Below are 23,434 nucleotides of genomic sequence, written 5' to 3' on the forward strand. Positions count from 1 at the left end.
GATTTTATGGCCAGTAGACAGCTTTCAGGTGTGAACCACTTTCAGCCCAACAGGAGACATGCCCTACAATGACACCAGGAAGGAAGTGTTCCTGAGAATGATCAACGGCAGGATATCAAGGAGAAAGCATTTTCCCGGGGCAAAGCTGAGAAGGCAGGAAGGTATATGAAAGAAGGATGAAAAGAAATGGTAAGCTCAGGGAGGGAGTGGGTAGAGCTGGTATAGTGTAGGGATCACATTCAATATCACAAAACACAGTATGAATTGTTGAAGAGAAAACCATTTTGTGAACTCACGCCAAAAAAGTTAAAAAGACAAAAAAGTCTGGTTCACATACTCAAAAAGAAGTCAAAGTAAGTCGCTTACATTTTCTTCTATTATTCATGGATCATTTTTAGTATTTTCTAGGAATTGTGTAATATATTAACCACGTTGCATTGTAGACACCACCAACTGTCCACCAATATTTATTCTCTTTTTCCTCCATAGTGATAAGAAGCCAGTTTTAATCTGGAAACAGAAGTGATCGTTGGACTTTGGATTAGCTTGTTTGGGCCAGGAATCTCAGTGGTGGGCAATTGAGACCTCGTAGCCCTCCCCTGATGATGCTACCTAATGCAATGTCAGAAACTCTGTGGTGGCATCTGCTGTCAGCAGCTCTACAGTTATAAGATTAAGGGAGAGCGCAATACCTTTACATTCAAGTCAAAGTCCTAATGCAATCGAAAGAACTTTTTGGAAGTGCGGCTTATTTGATACTGTATTAAAGCTTGCTTTCTATTTCCTGGGTCTGGGTCATGCCTTAAATTTATTCATATCTAGTCCTTTGAACTTTAGCCAATGGCCTGCCATATTGCCTGTTCAATCCCAGGAACCATCAGCAGCCTGCCATCTTCTTATCAGATTGGATACATTGGCTTCATTCACTTCTCCAGTCACAAACCTGACCTGCTGACCTTATATTCATCTGCCTCTGTAGCCTGTGGTATTTCTACCAATCATGAGTCCATCAGCCACTGAAGCTATGCTAGTCAAGAGATCCCTCCATTTTAACATCTGGCCTATGAACCTGAAATAGACTGGACTTGCTTTCTTTGACAACTATGAGTCATTTATATTTGGGGGGGAATTAATTGATATAAATTTATCACTTTATATACACATACACATACATATAAGGTATGTCACTGGTTTTGCTTCTGTGGAAAACAAAGCTTACTACAAAAGCCTAGAATAAAGATTACATGTCTGCAATGTAGTTATTTAATTACAGAGAATTATTTAATATAACTGTTGTAAGAATGTCCTTTGTTACTCCCACCCAAACAAATTTTTTTCTTCTCCTAATGGTTCTGAGTATTATTGCTTCTCAGCCTTTTGGCTAAGACCAAGTGTGTGGGTCTGGGTAAGAAGATGAGCCAAAAAGCTGATTTGATTATTTGATTAAACTGTAAGTGATTTTTAATGGGGTTAATTTTATTTGTCATCCTGCTTGGAATAAAATGAGTCATATCAGAAGCAGGGAAGGGGATCTCACTACCACTGACAGAAAAGTAACAGGTGTGTAATGTGTCCATTGGACCCAAGTATCCTTGTGCATTGAACCTCCTTGATCCAGCAGACACCTGTGACACAGAGGAGCGAGAGAGGAGCAGCGGCAGAACAAGGAGCTAAAGCATGAAACAGAGCAGGGTGCTTCTGAGCCCACAGAGAAAATAAAGGTTAATGCTTTAAGGCAGGAGGTTGGCTTGTGGAGTGGGGTGCCCAGGGCACTTAACTGGGCGAAATGGTTATGCCAACCCATTTAAAGGAGGAGGTAAATGAACTCAGATTGAAGCTTACAGTAGAATATCATGCCCCTAGAGCATTTATTAGCAGCCCTAAAAGAGCTTTGTAATGTTGCCTGAATTGGGCAGATGCCAGACCAAGGATGAAGGGACAGAGAGGTCTACTTGTGGGCAGAACAGAGAACAAACGATTCCGCTTAAACAGTTGTATCCTGAGCATGTCTCACCTGAATTGTAACTTGTAGACCTCCTTAGTAACACTATGAAGATGATGATTGTGAGTACTGTGGGCACTGAGCAGAAATCGAGGACTAGACCTCTGTGGTAATCTGTGGGAGCCAGAGGAGATCAGATGTGGTCTCCATGCTGCTTTCCTCAGAGCCTCTGTCTTTCTTTGCATCAAGTTGTGGCTCTATGCCAAATTTTAGCCCTTGGCATATGAGGGGAAAACATGTTTACAACTTCCCAGAAGAACCTTTAAAGGAAGGAATCATGCCCTTGTTTCTCCAATTCTTCCAAATGCTGCTTGTAATGTAGTCATAGTGGTAAGCCTCTTGGGATATGTGGACCAGGTCAATGCCCTTTTTGCTAGAACAAAGAGATAGATGTTCCTTGGGTTCCTTTAACATCTTGTGGAGCAGAGCAAACATTTCAGCTACAGACAAGTCATTTAGGGAGGAAAGGAAGTAGCCGAACACATCTGTTAACACACCATTCAAGAGAGTTATTAGTATCTCATTGTGATAGTCAGATTTTGTGCCAGATGGTACCTGTGTGGAGACAGGGGTGAAGTCCAAACTATCAATCAGGGTGACGCCTCCTTGAGGGTGTGGCCTTTTTGTAAGAGAGAAACTAAAAACTTCTCCTCAATCTGTTCCTTTAATCTGTCTGCTTGATGGAACTCTTGAGACTACCATGTGGGCCACCGCCTTTGGGAGCCAACCTGGGAGCTTAGGATGCCCTGCCACGTTTCCACCAACCTTGGATCCACGACTGCACCCCCAGACTGGTGATCGCTCTCCATCCCACTTCACTTCTCTACATCATCGGTCTGCAGGTATGTGAGTCTGAAGAAGACCTCACCTAGAATCTGCAGAGGGCCCCAGTTAGCATCAGACCAAGGACTTGAGCTGGCCTGGACTGGGATGCCTTCTTGATAAGACTCACTTCTTTAAATATAAAATTGTTCCTCATACATACATGAGTGTCATTGATTCTCTCTAGACAACGCAACCTAACACCCTCACTTAGCGATGTAAGAAAAAGACCAGAGATGTTAAGGGATTTTTCCAGGGAAATTTATCTTATTAGTTATGACAAAATAAAAATAACCTAGAATCTACCCTCTTTCCAAAATTGCAGGCAACTTCTTGTGAGTTAGATACTTGGATAAAGGAAAAAGGAGACACAAATTTTGTGTAGAGTAATTAATAAAAGCTTTCTGATGAAGGTAGCAGCTTAATTGAGAGATTAAAAGACAAATCTGTAAGATAACACAAGATAATATCTAGGAGGTATTATTTTAGGTGACGACTTTTAGATGCAATCTCAAAAGCCTCACCTTATTAAAGAAAATAAATGGGAGGTAGGGGGAATAAAGAAAGAAAAATGAAGAACTGATTCCAGGAGCCCAAGCAGAAAGCAAGTGTTTTGAGAATGATGAGGGCAATGAATGTGTAAGTGTGCTTTACACAATTGATGTATGTGTGGATTGTGATAAGAGTTGTATGAGCCCCAATAAAATGATTTTTAAAAAAGAAAAAATAAGTACGAGACTTAGACTCTATTAAAGCTATAACTTCTGCTCTGTGGAAAGACACTGCCAGTGGAAAAAAATAAGCTACAAGTTGGGAGAAAATATTTGCAAAATAAGATCTAGTACTTGAATTTAAAATACATGGAGAATATTTAAAAAGAAACTGTAAGGAAACAGTCTAGTTGCAAAAAACATATTTGCATAGATATTTCACAAAAATAATATATGACAAGCATATGAAAAGAGGCTCACTATTACACATTAGAACTGTTGCAAATTAGACTAATAATGAGATGCTTACTGATATTAAAATAGCAGAAATCTACAACAATGACAACACCAAACGCTGGCAATGGTATGTTACAGTAAGACCTTTCAATCTTCTGGTGGGAATGCAAATGGCTTAGCCAATTTGGAAGACATTTTGGCAGTTTCTGACCAAGCTAAACATAGCCTTACTGTGCAATCCATCAATCACACTTCGGGCATTTGCCCCAATTAATTGAAGGTGAATATCCACATAAATACCCACACACAAATGTTTATGACAAGAAGAAAACTTAAAAGCATACTGGTAAGTGAAAGAAGTTTGAATAAGCTACATTCTATATAATTCAAATTATTCTGGAAAAGGTAAAATGACGGAGAAGTTAAAATGATTAGTGGTTGTCAGGGCTTGGGCGATGGTAGTAGAAAAACATATGAGTAATGAGGCTCTTCAATAGCAAACACGTGAGATAATGTGTCTGCAGGACTGTCTGTATATGATAGAGTTAAGTCTAACGCAAACTTTGCATCTGATAATATACTAATATTAGTTCATCAATCACAAGAAATGTCCCAAACAAATGTAAGATGGTAATCTCCATGCGGTTTCCTTATCCCTCTGGTAGCAGTATCTGTTGGCGTGGGGGTGTCTGTTGGCTGGTAAGGGTGACTGTTGGCTGGTAGGGGTGTCTGTTTGGGTGGAGGAGTCTGTTGGCTGGTAGGGGTGACTGTTGGCTGGTAGAGGTGTCTGTTGGCTGGTAGGGGTGTTGTTGGCTGGTAGGGGTGTCTGTTGGCATGGGGTGGCCTTAGCACCATTTTGTGTGGCAGCAAGTGAACGGTCTTCTCCCTCTGGGCTTTACCACATATTCACCTGTAGCCTTCGGACTTAAGGCAGAAACTCCCTAGCATGAGAAGCAGATGACTGCTTCTCAAGAATACAGAACTGGATACACTGGACTTTTGGTTTGGATCTCTTGCTCCGTAGGTACAAAATGAATAGTGGCCCAGAACTAACATATATGTACTACTTTAATGTTTCCTTGTTTCATCATTATATGTATTGATGCAGTAGGTGTAGATCTGCCACCATAAATGAATATCATTGAAAGTTTAACCCTATCACCAACCCCCAGTGTTTGTATCCTGTCCAGTCACTTAAGAGTTTAATCTATACAAACCAACAATTCATGCTTTGCAGTTCATAGCTTTTATAATTTCCTTTTCTCAACAATGTTTTGAATTCTATATTGCTAGCTAAATTCATGGCACTATCAATAAAATTAGCTTACACCCCATGGGGATAATTGCTGATGTTCTTTAGCATGAAATGACAATGACTTCTCTAAAGTGAGCCAGAGACACATATAAGCCATGAATGGATTTTGGGGGTGCACTTCATTATAGTCCTAAAAACAATTAGTTCTTATGTGATGGCCCTGGTCAATGCTCTCTCTCGTGAAGAGATCACTGAAGACACGGGTGGTCTAGTCATGTGTCGTGAATAAACTAAATAATGCCAGGGTTTCAGACAGATTCGTATCTAGAGGTTGATAAGGCTTCTCTTCAAACAAGCAGCCATCTAACTGAAGCATCAACTAAGTCCATATCGAAGAAGCACACCAGCTTTTGTGATCCAAGGATAATCAAGAATAAATTACAAATCCACAGAAGGGAGTAGTGTTAGAGCTTAATTTTGAACATCTGGTTTACAGAAAATTATAGATGACAGTTGGAGGCCAATATCAATGTTCAGGGTCCACACATGGATTAAGCCTCTGGTGAATCCCGTCTGGCCATAGTTGATGGATCTGAATAGTTTTGTGGTAAAGTCAATTGTGGAAGACATAGTTAAGTTAAAATGTAGGATCTTATCTGATCTCCATTAGGGATGTAAACAGCCTTGCTATCATGCAGAATGCAATGGAAAGCACATCATAGCAGGTGCAATGAAAATTTAACAGCTATAGGGGGTGAGGGGAGGAAAGGGGGTAAAAAAAGATGTGTGGAGGAGGAACAGGGCACTGGCCCACCAAAGGGGAGGGTATGGTTTGTGTCTCCACAGGGAAAGAGGGACCAGATATAAAGCCAGTGCCAGATCAATGCAGCGTGCTGGCAAGGAGTGGGGAGCCAGTGGAGGGGCCTGAGAGCTCTGGCCCCATACCAGCGATGTGGACAACTGCCCCTCCCCCCAGAAGAATCCACTTGAGAGGACAGCACTGAAGCTGTAGCTAGGGGAGAGGGGCATGTCTGATCAGAGCACACGGGAGCAAATGAAGGGGGAGGAAGAGAGAGTGGGAGCATATCCTGGCCCACCAGGCCTGGAGGACGATATTCCCACTCTGAGCAGCCAATGCACAGAGTGGACCATATGACTGATCTCACTACAAGACACACCATCCCTTGCTGGCCCAGGGCCCTAAAGGGGACAACACTGGAGACCCAGTGTTACGATGGGCCAGTACTGACCCCGCGACACCAAGGCAAACCACTAAATGCGTGCGGCAGAGTAACCTTGGGAGCAGAGCAGGGAGCCCCAGAAGGAGTACAAAGGACAGACTCTGGGGTCAAAGCATGGCACCCATTGGACCTGACTGAAGGACACGTTTAGAGATCAAAAATCAGACCTTGATCTATTTACAGGTTTTTCTTTCTTTAAATTTTTTTTCCTTTTAATTAATTTATTCTTTGATGGGTCATTGGTTTTCTTTTTTTTATTGTCATCGCTGTGTTCTCATTTATCACCTGTCTTGCTGTGCCTTAATTTTTGGTGCATATTATCATCTCTACAGATTTAGCTAGATAAAATAGGCTGGATGAACAGTTTGGAGGAGAAAACAACAGGACCAATGGTTCCCGGGGGAAGCGGCAGAGGGGGAGGCAGGGGTAAGGAGGGTAAGGAGATGGTGTTGAACAACCTAGGGACAGGGGATCAACAAGTGACCCAAAATTAGTGGCAAGGAGGATGTGAGAGACCTGGTAGGGATTCAGCAAAGGCAATATAACCAAGAGAAATTACTAAAACCCAAATGAAGGCTGAGCATGATAGTGGGACAAGAAGAAAGTAAAAGGAAATAGAGGAAATAACTAGATGACAAAGGGTATTTATAGAGATATAAATACTGGCATGTACATATGGAAATCTAGTTATTTATTTGTTTCTGTGACTACTACATGGATTAAAAATGCAAATGCAATGCTGTCAGCTCAACTTTGATTCCCAGCAAGATAAAGACCCATGATGGGCCTCAGTATGGAGGCAGTTAATATTTGAGAGCAATTAATATTTGAGTACTGCTGCTTCCGTGTAATTGAACAAGTTATTTATTTTGTTTATTGTTTTTGTTATTTCTTTTTTTAAGATTGCACTTTATAACCAAATTTTGATCCTCCTTTGTGTACATAGCAGGATGATAGAAAACACTTTCAAAATCACTAATGTGTTTCTATAGCCGTAATTATTGAGGGTTATAATATCTCCTACTGATTACTGAGCCATGGATTTTGACTCTAATACCCTGTACATTGCTGCCAAGTGTTCACTGTTTACAGAAAATAACAGGTCAGGCGTCTTTGTGCACGTAGTTTTGTTCACTTGTTCAGCTGGCGTCATGGCTAGATGTTTTAGAAGTGGAATTGCTGTCGAACAAAGGCTAGACCATGTTCAAGTTTTTTAGACTTCATTCCCCTGAGTGCACATGCGGACACGTTGCAGAGGCAGAGTGGAACCCTCATCTCATCTCCTTGATTACACCGGAGGCAATTAGTACCCATTGTTTTTTTATGCTATCTCAAGACTAGGTTTGCTAAATCCAGTTCAAGGACCCCTTTTAAACACTTTCCTTTGACAAAGCTGTTCACAGTTGGCTCTAAATACTAGAGCCCAAATGTAAATATATTTATATAGGAGGGTGGGGAAATAGATCTATGTGCATATATTCATAGATTTAGTATTAAGGCAGCGTATGGACATTGAGCCTCCACTCAAGTACTTACTCAATGCAAGAACACATTGTTCTATTAAATTGGCACTCCATGATGCACACCTTTCAGACACAATAGCTGAAGAAAAATGTGTGCATAATCAAATGTGGTGAAGAAAGATGATGGTGCCCGGCTATCAAAAGATATAATGTCTGGGTCTTAAACGCTTGAAGATAAACAAGCGGCCATCTAGCTGAGAAGCATCAAAGCCCACATGGAAGAAGCACACCAGCCTGCCTGACCATGAAATGTAGAAGAGACCAATTATATCAGACTTCAAAGAACAAAAAATCATATCAGTGGGTGCCTACCTTCCTGATATGATCACTGAAGATAAACGTGTGCATAATCAAATGTGGTGAAGAAAGCTGATGGTGCCTGGCTATCAAAAGATATGGTGTCTGGGTCTCAAAGGCTTGAAGATAAACAAGTGGCCATCTAGCTGAGAAGCATCAAAGCCCACATGGAAGAAGCACACCAGCCTGTGTGACCACGAGCTGTTGAAGGGATCAGGTATTAAACAACAAAGAACAAAAAATCATATCAATGTAAATTAGGGTGAGTGCAGACTGGAGACTCAAAGCCCATCAATAGGCAACTGGACACCCCCTTACTGAAGGGTGTGGGGAGGAGATGAGCCAGTCAGGGTGCAGGTAGCAACGATGAAACATATAACATTCCTCTAGTTCTTAAATGCTTCCCCGCCCCCACTATCATGATTCTAATTCTACCTTACAAATCTGGCTAGACTAGAGGATGTACATTGGTACAGATAGCAACTGGAAACACAAGGAATCCAGGACAGATAACTCCTTCAGAACTAGTGGTGGGAGTGGCTATGCCTGGAGGGTGGAGGGAATGTGGAGTGGAAAGGGGGAACCGATTACAAGAATCTATGTATAACCCCCTCCCTGGGGGATGGACAGCAGAGAAGAGGGTGGGGGAGACATCGGACAGTGTAACATATAATAAAATAATAATAATTTATGAATTATGAAGGGTTCATGAGGGAGGGGGAGTGGGAGCGAGAGGGAAAGTGAGCAGGTGATATTAAGGACTCAAGCAGAAGACAAATGTTTTGAGATTGATGATGGCAACAAATATACATATGTGCTTGACACAATGGTTGTATGTATGGATTGTGATAAGAATTTTATGATCTCCCAATAAAATGATTAAAATTTAATAGCTGTTATTTTAACTCCCCTTTGATCCATTTTAAATTTATTCTAGTTTTTAAGATTTTGTTTTCTTTTCAATTGAGATTTTTATATGATTTGCTTTGTTACTTTTGTAGTTTTCTTTTTAAAATGTTTTCCAGAATAGAAATCCAGTACAGGTAAATCTGGAAAGACAGTAACTAGGGGTGAATGGTTCCGTGGGGATCCAGCAGGGAGATTTGGGGGAAACAGCAAGCCAACTCTGATGAGTACAAGAACGAAGAAATGTTCTGTCATTGCTTGTGGTGATGATTACAGAACTCTTCTTAATATAATTGACCTATGCATTGTGTAGTTTGTGAAGTACATGCCAATAACAGTGTTTTTAAAATGCTTGGAATCATTCGTGATATAGAGAGACTTTTTAAAAAGTAAAAATTATTTAACACCTCAAATCGAATAGCTCCTTTATCTCCACCTCCCTTTACCCCCATTCCCTAATAACAATTTTTCATATCTTCCTTCAGTTGGTAAAGTTGTGCTAGGGTTGTACAGGTATAATGGTGGAAAAGAGAAAGTAATTTTTTTCCCTTAGGGTCCTGGAGTTTATAATCTGTCAAGAAAGACCAATTAGAAAACAAACAATCGTAGTGTGACAACTACTAAGAAAGCAAAAGAAGAGCCTGCAGTGCTGAAGCACACAACAGAAGGTGAAAAATTAACTTTAGCTTTCTGGGGAAAACAACAGCAACATTATTGGAGCTGAGCCCTGGAAGACCCGCAGAAGTGACCCTGGCAGAGATAAGTTTTAATCGTGTGTAGCACCATGCATCATCCACCATGGTAAACATGACATTGTTCACTACACTCAGGATTTCTGAGAGCATCCCGAGTGATGCACACACACATATATACACACACATGCACACGAATTACAAACTGGCAAAAATCCATACTATGTGTCTGCTTAATATACTTTACTGAATCTTTATAATTTTATTTAGTCCTCGTGCTCTTTGCTGTTGGAAGCATTTCTTAAGCAGCCTTCATACTATTTCAGTTCATCATCCAGCATCTGTTTAGGGCCCTCACTAGCTTGTTAAAATGTCTTATCAATTGTAGATCTCTCTCTCTCTCTCTCAGACTACAGTGTACATGAGAATCAACGGGGGCACTAGTAATAACAGAGTCCTCTGTCTCACTGAGGGTTCTGCATTTTTAAGTATCTTCCAGGTGAGCTGAATGCTGCCAACTCATAACTCACACCTTGAGGAATTCTACTTGGAGCAACTAGACAAGTATATTTGAGAATTCCCCCCGTTGCTCCCCCTTTGCTCTGCCAGCTGAGTTCCTCAGACAAAGAATGCCTTCTTTGCCAGGTGCGTGGAACAAACACATAAAATGAATCCCTTCCTCGAAATAAGGGGCTGTTTGTTGACACCTCCTTTCCCTACCAATCAAATTTCCTTTCCTAAATAATCTAGTCTTGTCACTAGGACACTGCATACACCAAGGCCAGCTAGGCCTAAGGAAGGCTAAAAAGTGTGGTAAAAGTACAAAGACATCAGAATCCAACCCCCAAATTAAGTTGCTAGAATATTAACTATTTAAGTCAAGTTTAATAGGCATATAAGTTACAGAGGTTCTTAAAAATGCAGTTATATGGAAGTTCTACTCTGTCTAAAAGGGCTCCTATTTATCTGAATTTACTGTATGGTGATGTGCTCATGGGGTGCAGTTCTACTCTGAAATGTGTGAACTACCATTTGCATAATTGAATGATGTCCATTGGTTTGGTTTGGCTTTGCTAGGTATGTGGAAGAATACTCATAACTTTGGAAGATAGCTTTTCATATCCCACTTTTATAAATAATGAAACAGACTCTAATAGATAATGACTTAACCAAAACTCACTTGCAGGGCCATTAGAACCTAGCTGTATCTGAATTGAATAGCCATCATAGTTTATTCTACTCTAGTTATTCAATGTATGCTACACAGCTGAGTAGGCTCAACTTTCACCTGGATGTTTGCTAGAAATGCTGATTTTCAGAACCCCCTCTCAGACCTATTTGAGTTAAAGTCAATTAATATGGCCCTTCTAGCCTTAATTCACTAGATGATCTATTATAATTCTGGATTCTATATGCCTGTAGCTCTAGTCCTACTTGGGAGGACATCTTCGATTAAGGAACAGGAATAAGAAGGGTTGAAGACCTGACCTTAGTAGAGAGTATTGGGCCAGTGTTTGTTGTCCTTGGATATATCATTGTGCTGCCATTCAATTCCACACACTCATCATCTCACCTGCAAAGTCAGACTTCTATTTCCTGACCAAGCTTTGGTAAAAGCCAGATACCTGCCGTGTGGCTTTTGTATATTTTTGGCTTCTAGCTCTGGACCTTGCATTTGGCTCACCTCTGCCTGACCTTCAGATTTGGAACTCAACAGCACCACCACCACCACATGAGACCTTTCCACAGTTTTGTGAATTTTGGTGAGACATTGAATTGCATTGAAGCACCCGGGCCATGAGAGTGTCTACCCAAGGGAGAAGGGGGTGTTGAGGTTGGAACAAAGTAGTATTGTGAAAGGGTTGGACATTTGTGACACCATCAATTTCCAACTCCTTGAAAATGCTCTGGTATTAATTCTTAAAACAAAAAATTACTACCACTCTATTAAATCAGGATCTGCCTTTTAAGAAGATTCCAAGGTAATCCATAATCATATCAGCATTTTAAAAGCATGCTGGTGCTCCACCTCCTTCTCTTTTGTACAAAGTATCAGAAATCAAGAGTAAAGTGATGTACTGATTGTGACAGATGCCAAATAAATTCTGATTGGCCAGGTTTGACCAAGGACGACTACTGGAAGGCTCCACCTCTCTCGCTAAATCTTTTCGCCCCATAGGCACAATGCAGTCAAAGTTCAGCTGTTTTCAGCGGGTAGGTTGTTTTTTTTAACTTTTGGATAATACTACACTCATAATAGATAAAATAACAACAATATCATGATGACAGTGTTGATGGGAAAAACAACTTTAAGGAGAAGCCACTTTGTTGAAGAGTGGATGAACTACAATTAGCAAGTTCTTCCACAGTAGCTTGTCATTATGAAGTACTATCAGGATGATTGAAGGAAAAAAATATATACTTCTGTTCTCCCTCGAATCATGGCTCATTCTGGAACATTATCCAACTGAAAGTGCCTAGTACCCTGAATCACATAGGTCTGGCATTACATTTAGTGACTCAAAGAAATCAGTGCTAGCTCGACACCCAAATACTGGTTCATCCCATTTCAGTAATACAGTAACTTCCTCTTCAGAGGGTCTTTACTCTCAGTTTCCTACTACAAGCATCAATCAGGCATCAATCAGAAGTACCAGCTACACCTTGATAAGCGATACATCTTAGTCTGAAGCCCGTTCACTGGTTCCCAAATCAATCCTATTAAAAGCTCAATGGTGTCCCTGTATCCTTAACACATAGCATACTCTATCTTCTATTTTCCCTTATCTCACATTACCATCTCTACTAACAGCATCCACCTTTTCTGGGGTCATTTTAGTCCCTCGGACCACTCTCCTGCTCTGTGCCCTAAAATCGCTGTTGTTAATTTTGTTAGGTCTCATCAAGTCCATGCTCACCCATCGGGACAAACAGAACAAAACACTGCCCAGTCCCGCATCATCCTCACAACTGTACCTGTGCTTGAGCTCACTGTTATAGCCACTGTGTCAATCCATCTCATTGGGGGCCTTCCTCTCTTCTGCTGCCCCCCCCACTTTACCAAGCGTGAGGTCCTTCTAAAATCATAGCTATGTCCATAACCAAGGGAAGTCAAACATTTCATTAATAGTAGTATTATTATAATGATTGTTTTCAAAAAAATTTTCATAGATGAATGTTTTTGGAGTCAAACTCAGCTCCCTTTCACAATTATTGTAACACAACCCTTCTCCTATCTACCTTGCTTTCACAGGAGGTCTCCAGGGTACAGACCTAGAATTCATCCGTCAAATCCTCTTGTCTCTATTGTTTCTGCCTCTCCAAGTTTCTGATGACAAACTGTTTCTTAAAAATGTAAAGTGTTTTTCTACCAATACTTGCTAGAGGGTTTTCATTTCTTCATATTTTCCCTTGGGTCTTTTTACTATTGTAGACATCTACCCTCAAAACCGATTGAACCAAGACCCTTTGAAAGTTAAACCACTTATTAGCATTGATATGTTAATATTATCAAAATACATAATACTCTTTTTGTTTCCCATACATGGGGGTCTGTAGAGATCATTAGGGCTTGAAGTGGTAAACTCCTATTTTGAGCTTGGCCAGTAGACATATGTTGACCAATGGAAAGTTAGCTGATGTGATGTGAGAAGACATCTTGATTATACTTGTGCAGTGGGTTTGCTCTCTAGTGCTTGGGTTATTACAATGTGAATAACACTCCATACATAGACACTGTCCTACCACTTTGTGGCCCAGAATTAAACATGTGAAGTATTGGTGCTTCAACCAATTGGATAAAGTGCCATATGAGTCAGCTGGTCTAAGGTGGCCCTGAAGCGGTGGCCCAATAAATATTCATTGTTATGTCACTGTTTTAATCATTATTATTATTATTATTGATTACACACCAAAAATCAACTGTTCCATGGAGTTTCTAGTCCAAGCTCTGCCTCTTACTAGTTGAACTATAATACTGGTATCTGAAAAATGGGTGCTGTCTTTATATGAATTGAACTTTATGTTCTGTAATGAGATTAAAGTTTGTTATTCCTGAATATACTCATGCCCCTATTGACAATGCATTTTTTAACCCTCCATATAATTGAACTATGAAGTGAATTACAGAGGTAAATGGAGAAAAGGTGTTTTCTAGATTTTATTGGATTGATTTTATTTTTCTAAGATAGAAAGGAAAAGATTTGTTTGGATGGGGTCAATAAAGAACTCTGAAAGGGTCCTGAAAGAAGCTGCCTGTCTATAAATAAGAGACACCATGTTGGTGGGCCATAAAGTAACCAAAGGGCAGCATGCTATCTTTTCACCAAATCAACTTTCAGGAAGCTGGTCTTCGAGCTCATTAGCAGGCTCTGCTCATTCTGACTCAGGTGACGATAAGTCAAAATTGACTCCATGGCAGTAAGTTTGGTTTTGGTATATTTTACTCTGACCTTTTAAAGACCATAACAATTTTAATACTTGACCTATGAGAAGGAACCCTGATGGCATTTGGCTTCTAACCCCAAAGCTGGCAGGTCAAAGTCATGAGTAATTCCAGGAGAGAAATATCTGGCAATTTCTTTCCTAAAGAGTTATAGCCTTGAATCCTCTGGGGGCGATTTTAGGTTCTTTGGGGTAAAATCAATTTAGGGCAAAGTGCTAAATCATTTACACATGAGGGGCCTTCAAATTCCATGATTTTAATTCCAGTTCTCCACACACTTCTGAAGCCCCCTGAATAAAAAAGATTTGAGTTAACACCTGAAACTGGAAAACGCTAATATGGGGAAATATGGCATTTTTTTGTTTTGATTTGTTCCTTGAGTTGGTTTCCCTTCTCCTTGAGTCACTGCTAATTGTCACGTAGAGAATTCCTTCTTTTTATAAGAGATGGGAGAATGTCACACATCTTTTCCCAATCCTGATATGTGATCACACCATATAAGAATGAGTTTGTTTGGGGCATTTACAGGAAAGGACCTGTGACTCCTTCCCTTAAGGCAGTTACCTTAAGACCTCTAATGTCCCTTAACTTACTTTGTAAACAGATGGGACATCCTGTTAACCATCTTTTGTATTTTTATTACACTTAAACATTCTCTTTGATACAACAGATTTCTTCTATTTAATCACATTTTCATGAATGTCAAGAAACCATTCCTGCAAGGACTTATATTTTAAAAATAAAATTGCTAATCAGTAAAAAAATAGTGATAATACATTTAGTTGTAATGAAATTATTTATTGAGGCGATTTCAATATATAAGCTAAAAGTTGTCATTTAGGTAATGCTTTGAAAGAAGGAAATGTTCTTATGCAATATGACTACAATGCCCTAGGGGACTCTGAAATCGTTTTTTCATTAAATAGAGCTGAAATTATGCTAACTAGAACATAAGAAGGAAAAGAGAAAACCAAGTATAGAACACTGGGGAATGAGAAAATAGACTGTCACGGGAACAGTGATTTGCTCAAGGTTACCCAGTGAGTCAGGAACAAAGGGAGAATTGATCCTATGCCAAAACTCAAAACAGATCAACATTGATGGCTGCTTGATGAATCTGCCATTTCTAAAATATAATATATTCATATTTCTGCTATGTGGCGAAATATATCCATATTTGCCACCCCTACCCAAGGGTCTAGACCATGTAGTTTATTAAGTATTTTTCAAAAAATTCATTGATTAAATAAAACAAGAAATCTCTGCCAACCAAAATCTAAACATGATTTCATCATTTCACACATAATGGTATTTGACTCCCACAGTGAGCTCTGATGTCAGTATTACAATTTATGTTATATAGATGAATTTAGTCTCAGAAAGTTTGATAACTTGTTCAAGGATACACTGTCATTAAACGTGGGAGATACTCACCAGACCAAGCTACTTAAAAAACCCTAAAGCTTCCAACTCTTTAGGAAGTATACGGATGGCTGAATCAAGTACAATAAGTTATAGATTAAAAAAAAAGTAAAGTCTTCAAAGCACACAAAATCAGATATAAAACTGACATTTGGGAGAAAGGGGACAATTTGATGAATTTGTGAATTGATGCTCATTTTTGTAACTGATTAATAGGTATGCCCAGTGATCAATTCTCTGCAGAATTCTTAGGTCCTATTGGCAATTCATTCTTATGTGAAGGCAGCTAGGAGTCAAGACATGGGTGCTATGATTAAATGCCATTTTAATAATATAGACCTACCACAAAGAAGCAGTCCTACTTACAAAATCAAGCCTGTTTCTACCGTGTCACTCCTTCAAAGTACTACTCATCAGCTTAGCTAACAGCTACCATAAAGGAATTTGTTTGGCTAGAAGGATTTATATATATATATGTATATATATACATACATGTATATGTATGTATATATAGGTACATGTCTCTATATTTTTCTTCTCTAAAACTTCTGACAAGTTGTCTCCCACCCAAACCCAAATATGAGGCTTCAAAACCTTCATAGAAACATGGAACTAAAAGATAATGCTATTTTCCCATGACGTTTTTGAAGCTTCCATCTGGATCAGAGGTATAAGTCAGCAACTTTGGTTCCAAGCTAAAAGGCAGAGAAGCAGGGAACAACGAAATATAAACACGTGTCAATATGATACCAGAATCAAAACCACTGCTGTCAGTCCAAAGTCAATTCATCGCCAGGCTGTGGGACAGAGTAAGGCTGCTCCATTAGGTTTCCACGGCTGTCAGTCTGTACGGAAACAGACGATCACATTTTTTTGCTTGAGAGCAGCTGGTAGGTTTTAATCAACAACCTTCCAATGCCTTAACCACCACACCAACAAGGCTCACTGGGCACATTATAGGCAATTAGATCCCAGGGTCAGATAATCTGGGCTTAGATCTCCCTTCTGCTTTTTTTACTGTGAGACCTTAAAAAATTATTTCGGTTTTATTTTCCACATATATAAATTGAAATATTAACCATATCAATCTCAGGATGGTGTGAGTTAATATTAGCCAAGTGCTTAAATATATTCAGGCACACAGCAACCCCAACATAAATGCTGAACAAGTGAAACAAAGCAAGAAGAGCCAGAAATGGAATAGTTGCTACTATCGACCTATGGTTATGAGTTACGCTGCTAACAGCAAGGTCTGTGGTTCAAAACCATTAGCTGCTCCAGGGTAGAAAGACTGAGTTGTCTACTCCCATAAAGATTTACTGTCTTTAAAACCCACAAGGGCAGTTCTACTCTGTCCTATCTGGTCATTGTCAGTTAGCATTGACTCAGTGGCAGTGAGTTTAGTCTGCATTTTCTTACAAACTTTGAGTGTATTGAATTGCGTTGTTTCCCTCTACATAGCCTCTCACTTCCCATAACTGGAACATAGATTCTTCTCTGTAAAGTTAGTCCCCTTTCTTGGTTGGCCCCTGATTGCTCTTGTTCAGAAAAAATTTAAGAAGCCCTAGTTCAGTAGTTTAAGTGATTCAATATTAAGTCAAGCTTGTTGTTATTCTTGTCTTGGCCTTGTGTCCCACTTTTAGTCACTTGTTCCTGTAACCAGGTCCCAAGAACACGCACTTCTGTTCTGGCAGTCTATTCCCCTGTGGCTGAGAGATCCTGTTTGCAAACTTGCTCAGGACCTTCAGTTTCTTGGAAGCACACAGCTCCGGAGGGGCAACCTCTGGACTCGACACATTTTGTTTGACACAGTGTGTGAACTTCCTTTCTGCAAGCTAGTTGCCTGCATTTAGCAAATAGTGAAATGCTAGCTAAAACACCCATTTGGACCTGTAACATGGTGCAATCTGCAATCCAACAACTCCAGGTTCCTTTCCTCCATGACAGCAACTCACCAGACACAAATGTCAGCTGTCCTTTTGAGAGTCTTCTCCATTCCCCAAGCCTCGGGCCACCTGCTTCACTTGTCCTGGGAATGGTGAGCCCCTTGTAAGCGTTTTCGGTTGTGAACTTACAGTGGGCTGACACGGAGCCTTTGTGCCAGGCATAGCTCTGGGCGGTTCAGTTCCGTGGGTGCACTGGAGCAGAGTCCAGGAACCTGGATGTTCTGCAGTACCACTCCATGCTTCAGCGCCCCTGGCCACAAGCTATAATGGTCACATCACCCAAATCCCCATCCATTACTCATTAGTTCAGGTCTACTCCTAAAGCTTTGTTAACCGCCCCCACCACCATAATGACAACCATTCCGTCACATGGGTAGAGTCCTTAATTCCAATCCGCCCCACCTAGAACTTGGGTCATCAGACCAGGTTCCTAGGCTTTACGAACCTACTCATACTAGCATCTCATGAGCTCCAAGTTGTAACAAACCATAAATAGCATCACAGAGTCAGACTGTATTCTTGCCAACATTTTTGCTCAAATCCTACTTAAACCACTAACAAAACAAACAAATATTTATCCATCATTTATGTTCTCACCACAGCTATAGAAATTGATCCGAGTTTTTCAGAAGCCCTGATGAGTCTGTCCATCTGTGCCATAAGGAAGTTCTTTCTTCTTAATGAATCAGCAGGAAATTCACATGATTGGAACAGAAACATCTTTGTTTTGTTTATTTTTCACATGATACGCTTTTATGAAACAATGAGTGAAAGGGAATTATTTGCATGACTAAGTACAGATGTAGCAAATGTCTAAAGAAAACTCAGAACACCCATTTTACATGTCATTCCTAAGACTATCTGGACCAAGGGAAACACATATATCTACTGAACTTTAACTATCAACAGATTAAATGAATATCACAGGTTTTAAAGAAAAGATTCATAAAAGTGCTACTTACATAAGGAATCGTGTCCAGCGTATCTGTGTTGACAATTATAGGAGCAGGACTGGCCTGAAAAAAGAAGAAGGGGAAAAAATGTAAAACAACATCTGTTGCAAGACAGGATCTGCTTAGCTCTTTCACAAAGAACTCAATTAGCATTTCTGTGGACCTACTACTCAAGCTCCAAATGAAATGGTTCTGCGCTTTCTGTGCTGCCCATTCTGAATATTTGTCTGCTACATTCGTTCACATAATGAAATGAAATATGTTAAGCAGCAAGACTTACAATGACGTTCCTCTCAAATTTTATTCCAGAGTGTAGGAGGTGAGGATGTGTGATATGTAGGAAGCAAGGATTTCTAATAAATAAGGTGAAAGTTAAAATATAAATCTTTCTTTATAAAACAGTCAGAGCCTTGCTAAAGAATTTTGATTTCTCTCTAAAGGAAGCAAAATTAAACCTCAACTGGTATTTATAGCTCTTCTCTTTAAAATTCCCTTTGAGAGCAGGTTATGTTCAATGCAAAATAGAAGAGTTTACGTAGTGCAATTTAAATATACATTTCCTATTATGCATGTTGCATCATATGTTTGCTTGGTAATTTATATGCTTGCTGATTACATACATTAGCAACCTTCAGGTAGAAAATTAGTTAGAGGTAGCAGAAAATAATACTGGGTAAATGAAACTTTCTTCTAAAAAATACCTTGTACACAACTATGGTCATTCATTTAAAAATGGAATAGGAATCTGAGTATGATCAGTATAAGTCAAGTCATTAGAAAATGAGATTACAATCTCTATTTGCATCAACCAATCTGACTTCATGAATATTGAGTAGACCGATCTTTATTTTTTAGTTTCTAGAATTTTCTCAGCAACTTTCCCTTCATCCCCCAAAGGATCCTAAATCTCCTTCCTAAATTACAGATTTCATTTAGATAGAGGAAATACTCTCATCATGATTAATCGAAAGCTATCCTCTACGACACAGTGATTTTGGCAAGTGCTCAACTTTTGGGACATTTCATTAGCTGTGCCCTCTGGAGTTAACAGAGTTAACAGCTTTTTAATGCCCATCTGTGCCTGTAGACTCCTAATCAAACGTCAAAACAAATGGCACTCTAGAAGATTCTATATAACAAAAATTCTATTTTTAACCAAAGATGCATGGTGACTATAATCCTGGTCGACATATCTACATAGTGGGTCAACTATGTGTTCAGGGTATATTCATAAACCATACAAACACAGAGAGGGAGGGAGGGAGGGAGGGAGGGAGTGAGGGAGGGAGGGAGAGAGAGAAACAACAAAATAACAACAAGAAAATCTGCTTTAAAATACATGAAATTTGACATCTACATTCAAGATAGGCTCAAGCATTGCTTGATTTATGATTGGGGTAATTCAACAACTTCCTGATGGGTGGCTTGGAGACAAGTTACTAAGCATTTGAATCATCTTCCTCACCTTAGCCTGTTGAATGATAGGGAATGATACTCATTATCTTCCTAAAAGGTTGTTTGAAGATTGGATGAGCCGGTATAAACCTGGTAGCATAGTAGATTACCAATAGGGATGTGAACTACAAGGTAAGCAGTTTGAAACCAACAGATGTTCCACAGGAGGAAAATGAGGCGTTCTACTCCGATAAAGAGTTTGTAAATTTCTACACTTATTTGTAAACATAATTCTACATATTATTATGGAGCATCTCGAAACAGGGATCAGTGCTAGGTTATTGTTGGATAGTTGTGAACTGTCTGTTCCCAAAGGGTACCGAATGCCAATTTCACCGACTACAATTGCATTCAAGAGGCCCGCTTGCTTGTTGTAAATACATTTTACTAATGTATAATTTCAGGCATTAGGCACATCTGCTGCACAGGACCTCTTTAGAGTATTGAAATGCAGGAATGCAAGCGAACTAAGGTGTGCTGATCCAAGCCATAACATTTTCAATTGCCTATATGCATGTGGAACTCGGACACTGAATATGAAGACAATGGAAGAATTGATGCATTTGAATTGTGGTACTAGAGAAAATATTGAAAGTACTACTTGCTGCTGAAAGAACAAACCAATCTGTCTTGGAAGAGGTATGGCCAGGGTAGTTCTAAGAGACAAGGATGGCAAGTCACCTTCCATCTTACATACTTTGGACATTTTCAGTCTCTCGAGAAGTACAGCAAGCGAGGCAAAGTGCAGGGGCAGTGCACAAGAGGAAGGTCGCAAGGAGATGAAATAATAGGTGGGTTACAAGAATGGACTCAAGCACACCCATTGAAATGGCACAGGACCTGGAAGTGTTCAGTTCTATTACACACAGTCTCTAGGGGTTGGAAGGGACTTGATGGCACCTAGCAATTATAATAGACATAAATGTATTCATCTAATTTCTATAATATCATAATGAAGAGGTCTTACCATCAATATCATTATACAATAGATTAGAAAACAGAGGCAGAAGGAAAATATGAGCTGAAATTTGGACATTCATTTTTCTAATTCCAAAATCACTTTTCTCCACACTAAGTGGCTCCAGGTCCTAGGATCCAGATGACTCATTCCAAAGGCAGAGTCCCTGGCTCCGTAATGATAATGAGATTCCTACACTGAAGCATCAGACAAAACCCAGACAAAACAAAGACTACCCTGAATGAGACATACTGCTGCCTCTAGACTGTGAATGTCAGACGAAGAAAATGAGTTTGTGATGCTTTATTCTGAACAATGTCTCTATGATTTAATTTTTAAAAGTATTTTATTAGGATATAATCCAGGCATCATTCCTTTCAATAGTTTAGTCATATCAAGCAGTGTTGTACAATCACTTCCACAATCATTTTCAAAATATTTTCTTCCTTCTTGTACCCCTTGACACGAACTCATTACTCCCCCTCCCCTGTCATAACTTCCAAGAATTCTTGCTTTAGTTATGATTTCTATAGATTCACCCAACCTAGGTTTCACATAGAAAGATATGTAACATAGTCAAGAGCACTACCGATGATAAAAAATTACAAAAAGATAAACCCCAATTTTGGGGGGAAAGTTCAAAACCAGATAAAGCTTAAAGTGGAATCAAAAGGGAAATCAAATTATAAGGTTTTAATCATTCAAATCAGAGTTAGCTTTATAAACAATTATAATTATGCCTATAATCCTCTGTTTTAAAACTTTTGAGTGTCACACCAAATATTTGTATTTTAACCTACTATGTAGTAGAGTTTCAATCAATAAACACATTGGTTTAATTTGGGGAGCTCATCAATCTTCTGATTTCCATTTTATAAATTATAATGATTTATTTTGGGAATACGTTTTAAATGTAAGTTAAATCTATTTCCTGTGTAATGTCATTTATCCCTTTTCTATGTAGTGCTGATATTTTCCATTTCACATATATAACTTTGATCTTTCCAATCAGTTTTTAAAATGGCAAAGATATATATTTCTGTAAAATTCTCCACAGCACATGCGTTCACGGGAAGAGATCAATAAACACGTAGTTCCTGTGAACTAACAATCACTCACTGTCATCCAGTCAGTGCTGACTCAGAGTGACCCTACAGGGTAGGGTGGAACTGCCCCTGTGAGTTCCCGAGACACACTCTTTATTTGAGTCTTTTTCTTGTCTCTTGACTAAATGTAGTTATAAAGTATAGATAATGGTATAAAGGAAAGTAATATTTTTATTTTTTTATTCTTTGTAGGGCAATTCTAAGATAACTAAAATCTGTTTGGTTATTAACAAGACGGTGACTAGTTTTCCAGGTCGACTTTTATTTTTTAACCAGTCATTATCATTAACTAAATCAGCTTTTATGGAATAGTAATTTAACACTTCATAAATGCAAGATGTGGAGGCTGAGAATCTTGAAGTACAATCTATGTGATATGCAAATCCTTTTGTTTCTTCTCAGTGCTAAGAAGATTCCGGAAACCATAATTAATACCTATAGTCTAAAAGTCCCTGAAGAGGAAAGAACAAGTAGATTGTGTGGATTCGAGATTGCTTAAGTACACACACGCTTGCACGTACATAGATGAGGGCCCCTCCCGGGGGCAGAGTGCTGAGGAAATGCCGTGGGGGGTGAGCGGGAACAACCTGCTTCCCCATCGTGCAGCGGCTCATTCAACATCATCTTCTCCTTCTTTCCAGAACTCGCCCAGCTCTCTTTCGTCTTCTTCCAAAGAAAACACAAAGCAGACTCCCTGCCCCTCACTTGGTTCCGACACATCGACCACACATCTTTATAGGAGTAGAAAGTCCTATCATTCTCTTGTGGAGCGGCTGTTGTTTTCGAACTGCTGACCTTACAATTAGCAGCCCAACAAATAATCCACTATACCCGCACCTTTAGGTCCTCAGCAGAATATCTCTCGCTGGAAAATCAAAGGCCATCATAGAATCAAGAAGCCATTCAGTAGAAGCCCACGTATGGCCCACAGGGTGCTCCTCTGGTTGGGTAGTCATCTCACCAGAGCTCAGACTGAGCCCCGTTTCTTTGCCCACTTTTGCAATCATAAGAAACCCTACCTAGTTATATCACATTTGATTTCTGAGTCTTAAAATAGCCTCCCTGGTACTTTGATGGCGCCCACCATGCCTCTCTTCTATACTCCCCCAATTCCTGCTAGCCACGCCCCCCCTTTCCCTAGGAGATACAATTCCGGTGCTGCCAGGTGAACGTTGGACTACTAACCTCAAGGTACATGATTCAAATCCACCAGCTGTTCTTTGGGAAAGTCATGTGGACCCTCAGCAGCCACACATAGGTTGCTGTCAGTCACAATTGCAGTGTCTGGTGTGGGTGTTTGGTGTGGCAGTCCACACTCGTGACTCAGCAGATTCTACACCTGGCCTGTCATTGCCTCTCACGTTCCACCCATATATAAGCTATCCAGGTGCCAAGGCTCTGGAGCTGAATAATGGTTTGAAAAGTGGGAGATACATTCAAGACGTCTAAGACCATTAATTTTAAG

At 39.7% G+C, this 23,434-nt stretch overlaps 1 protein-coding gene across 11 annotated transcripts in view; it reads right to left on the reverse strand.

Moving 5' to 3' along the window:
* The window catches only part of DLG2 (discs large MAGUK scaffold protein 2), a 2,300,776-nt gene that overhangs the window by 771,344 nt on the left and 1,505,998 nt on the right, over positions 1 to 23,434 (reverse strand). For 10 of the 11 annotated variants that reach the window (XM_075548681.1, XM_075548686.1, XM_075548690.1 and 7 more), the window contains one exon: positions 18,460 to 18,513. The exons of the other annotated variant lie outside the window; for it this stretch is intronic. In XM_075548681.1, the coding sequence (XP_075404796.1) occupies positions 18,460 to 18,513 (54 nt within the window). The remainder of the gene's footprint in view (positions 1 to 18,459; positions 18,514 to 23,434) is intronic. 11 annotated transcript variants of the gene reach the window in all.

The sequence above is a fragment of the Tenrec ecaudatus genome, chromosome 4 (genome assembly GCF_050624435.1).
Source record: "Tenrec ecaudatus isolate mTenEca1 chromosome 4, mTenEca1.hap1, whole genome shotgun sequence".
NCBI lineage: Eukaryota > Metazoa > Chordata > Mammalia > Afrosoricida > Tenrecidae > Tenrec > Tenrec ecaudatus.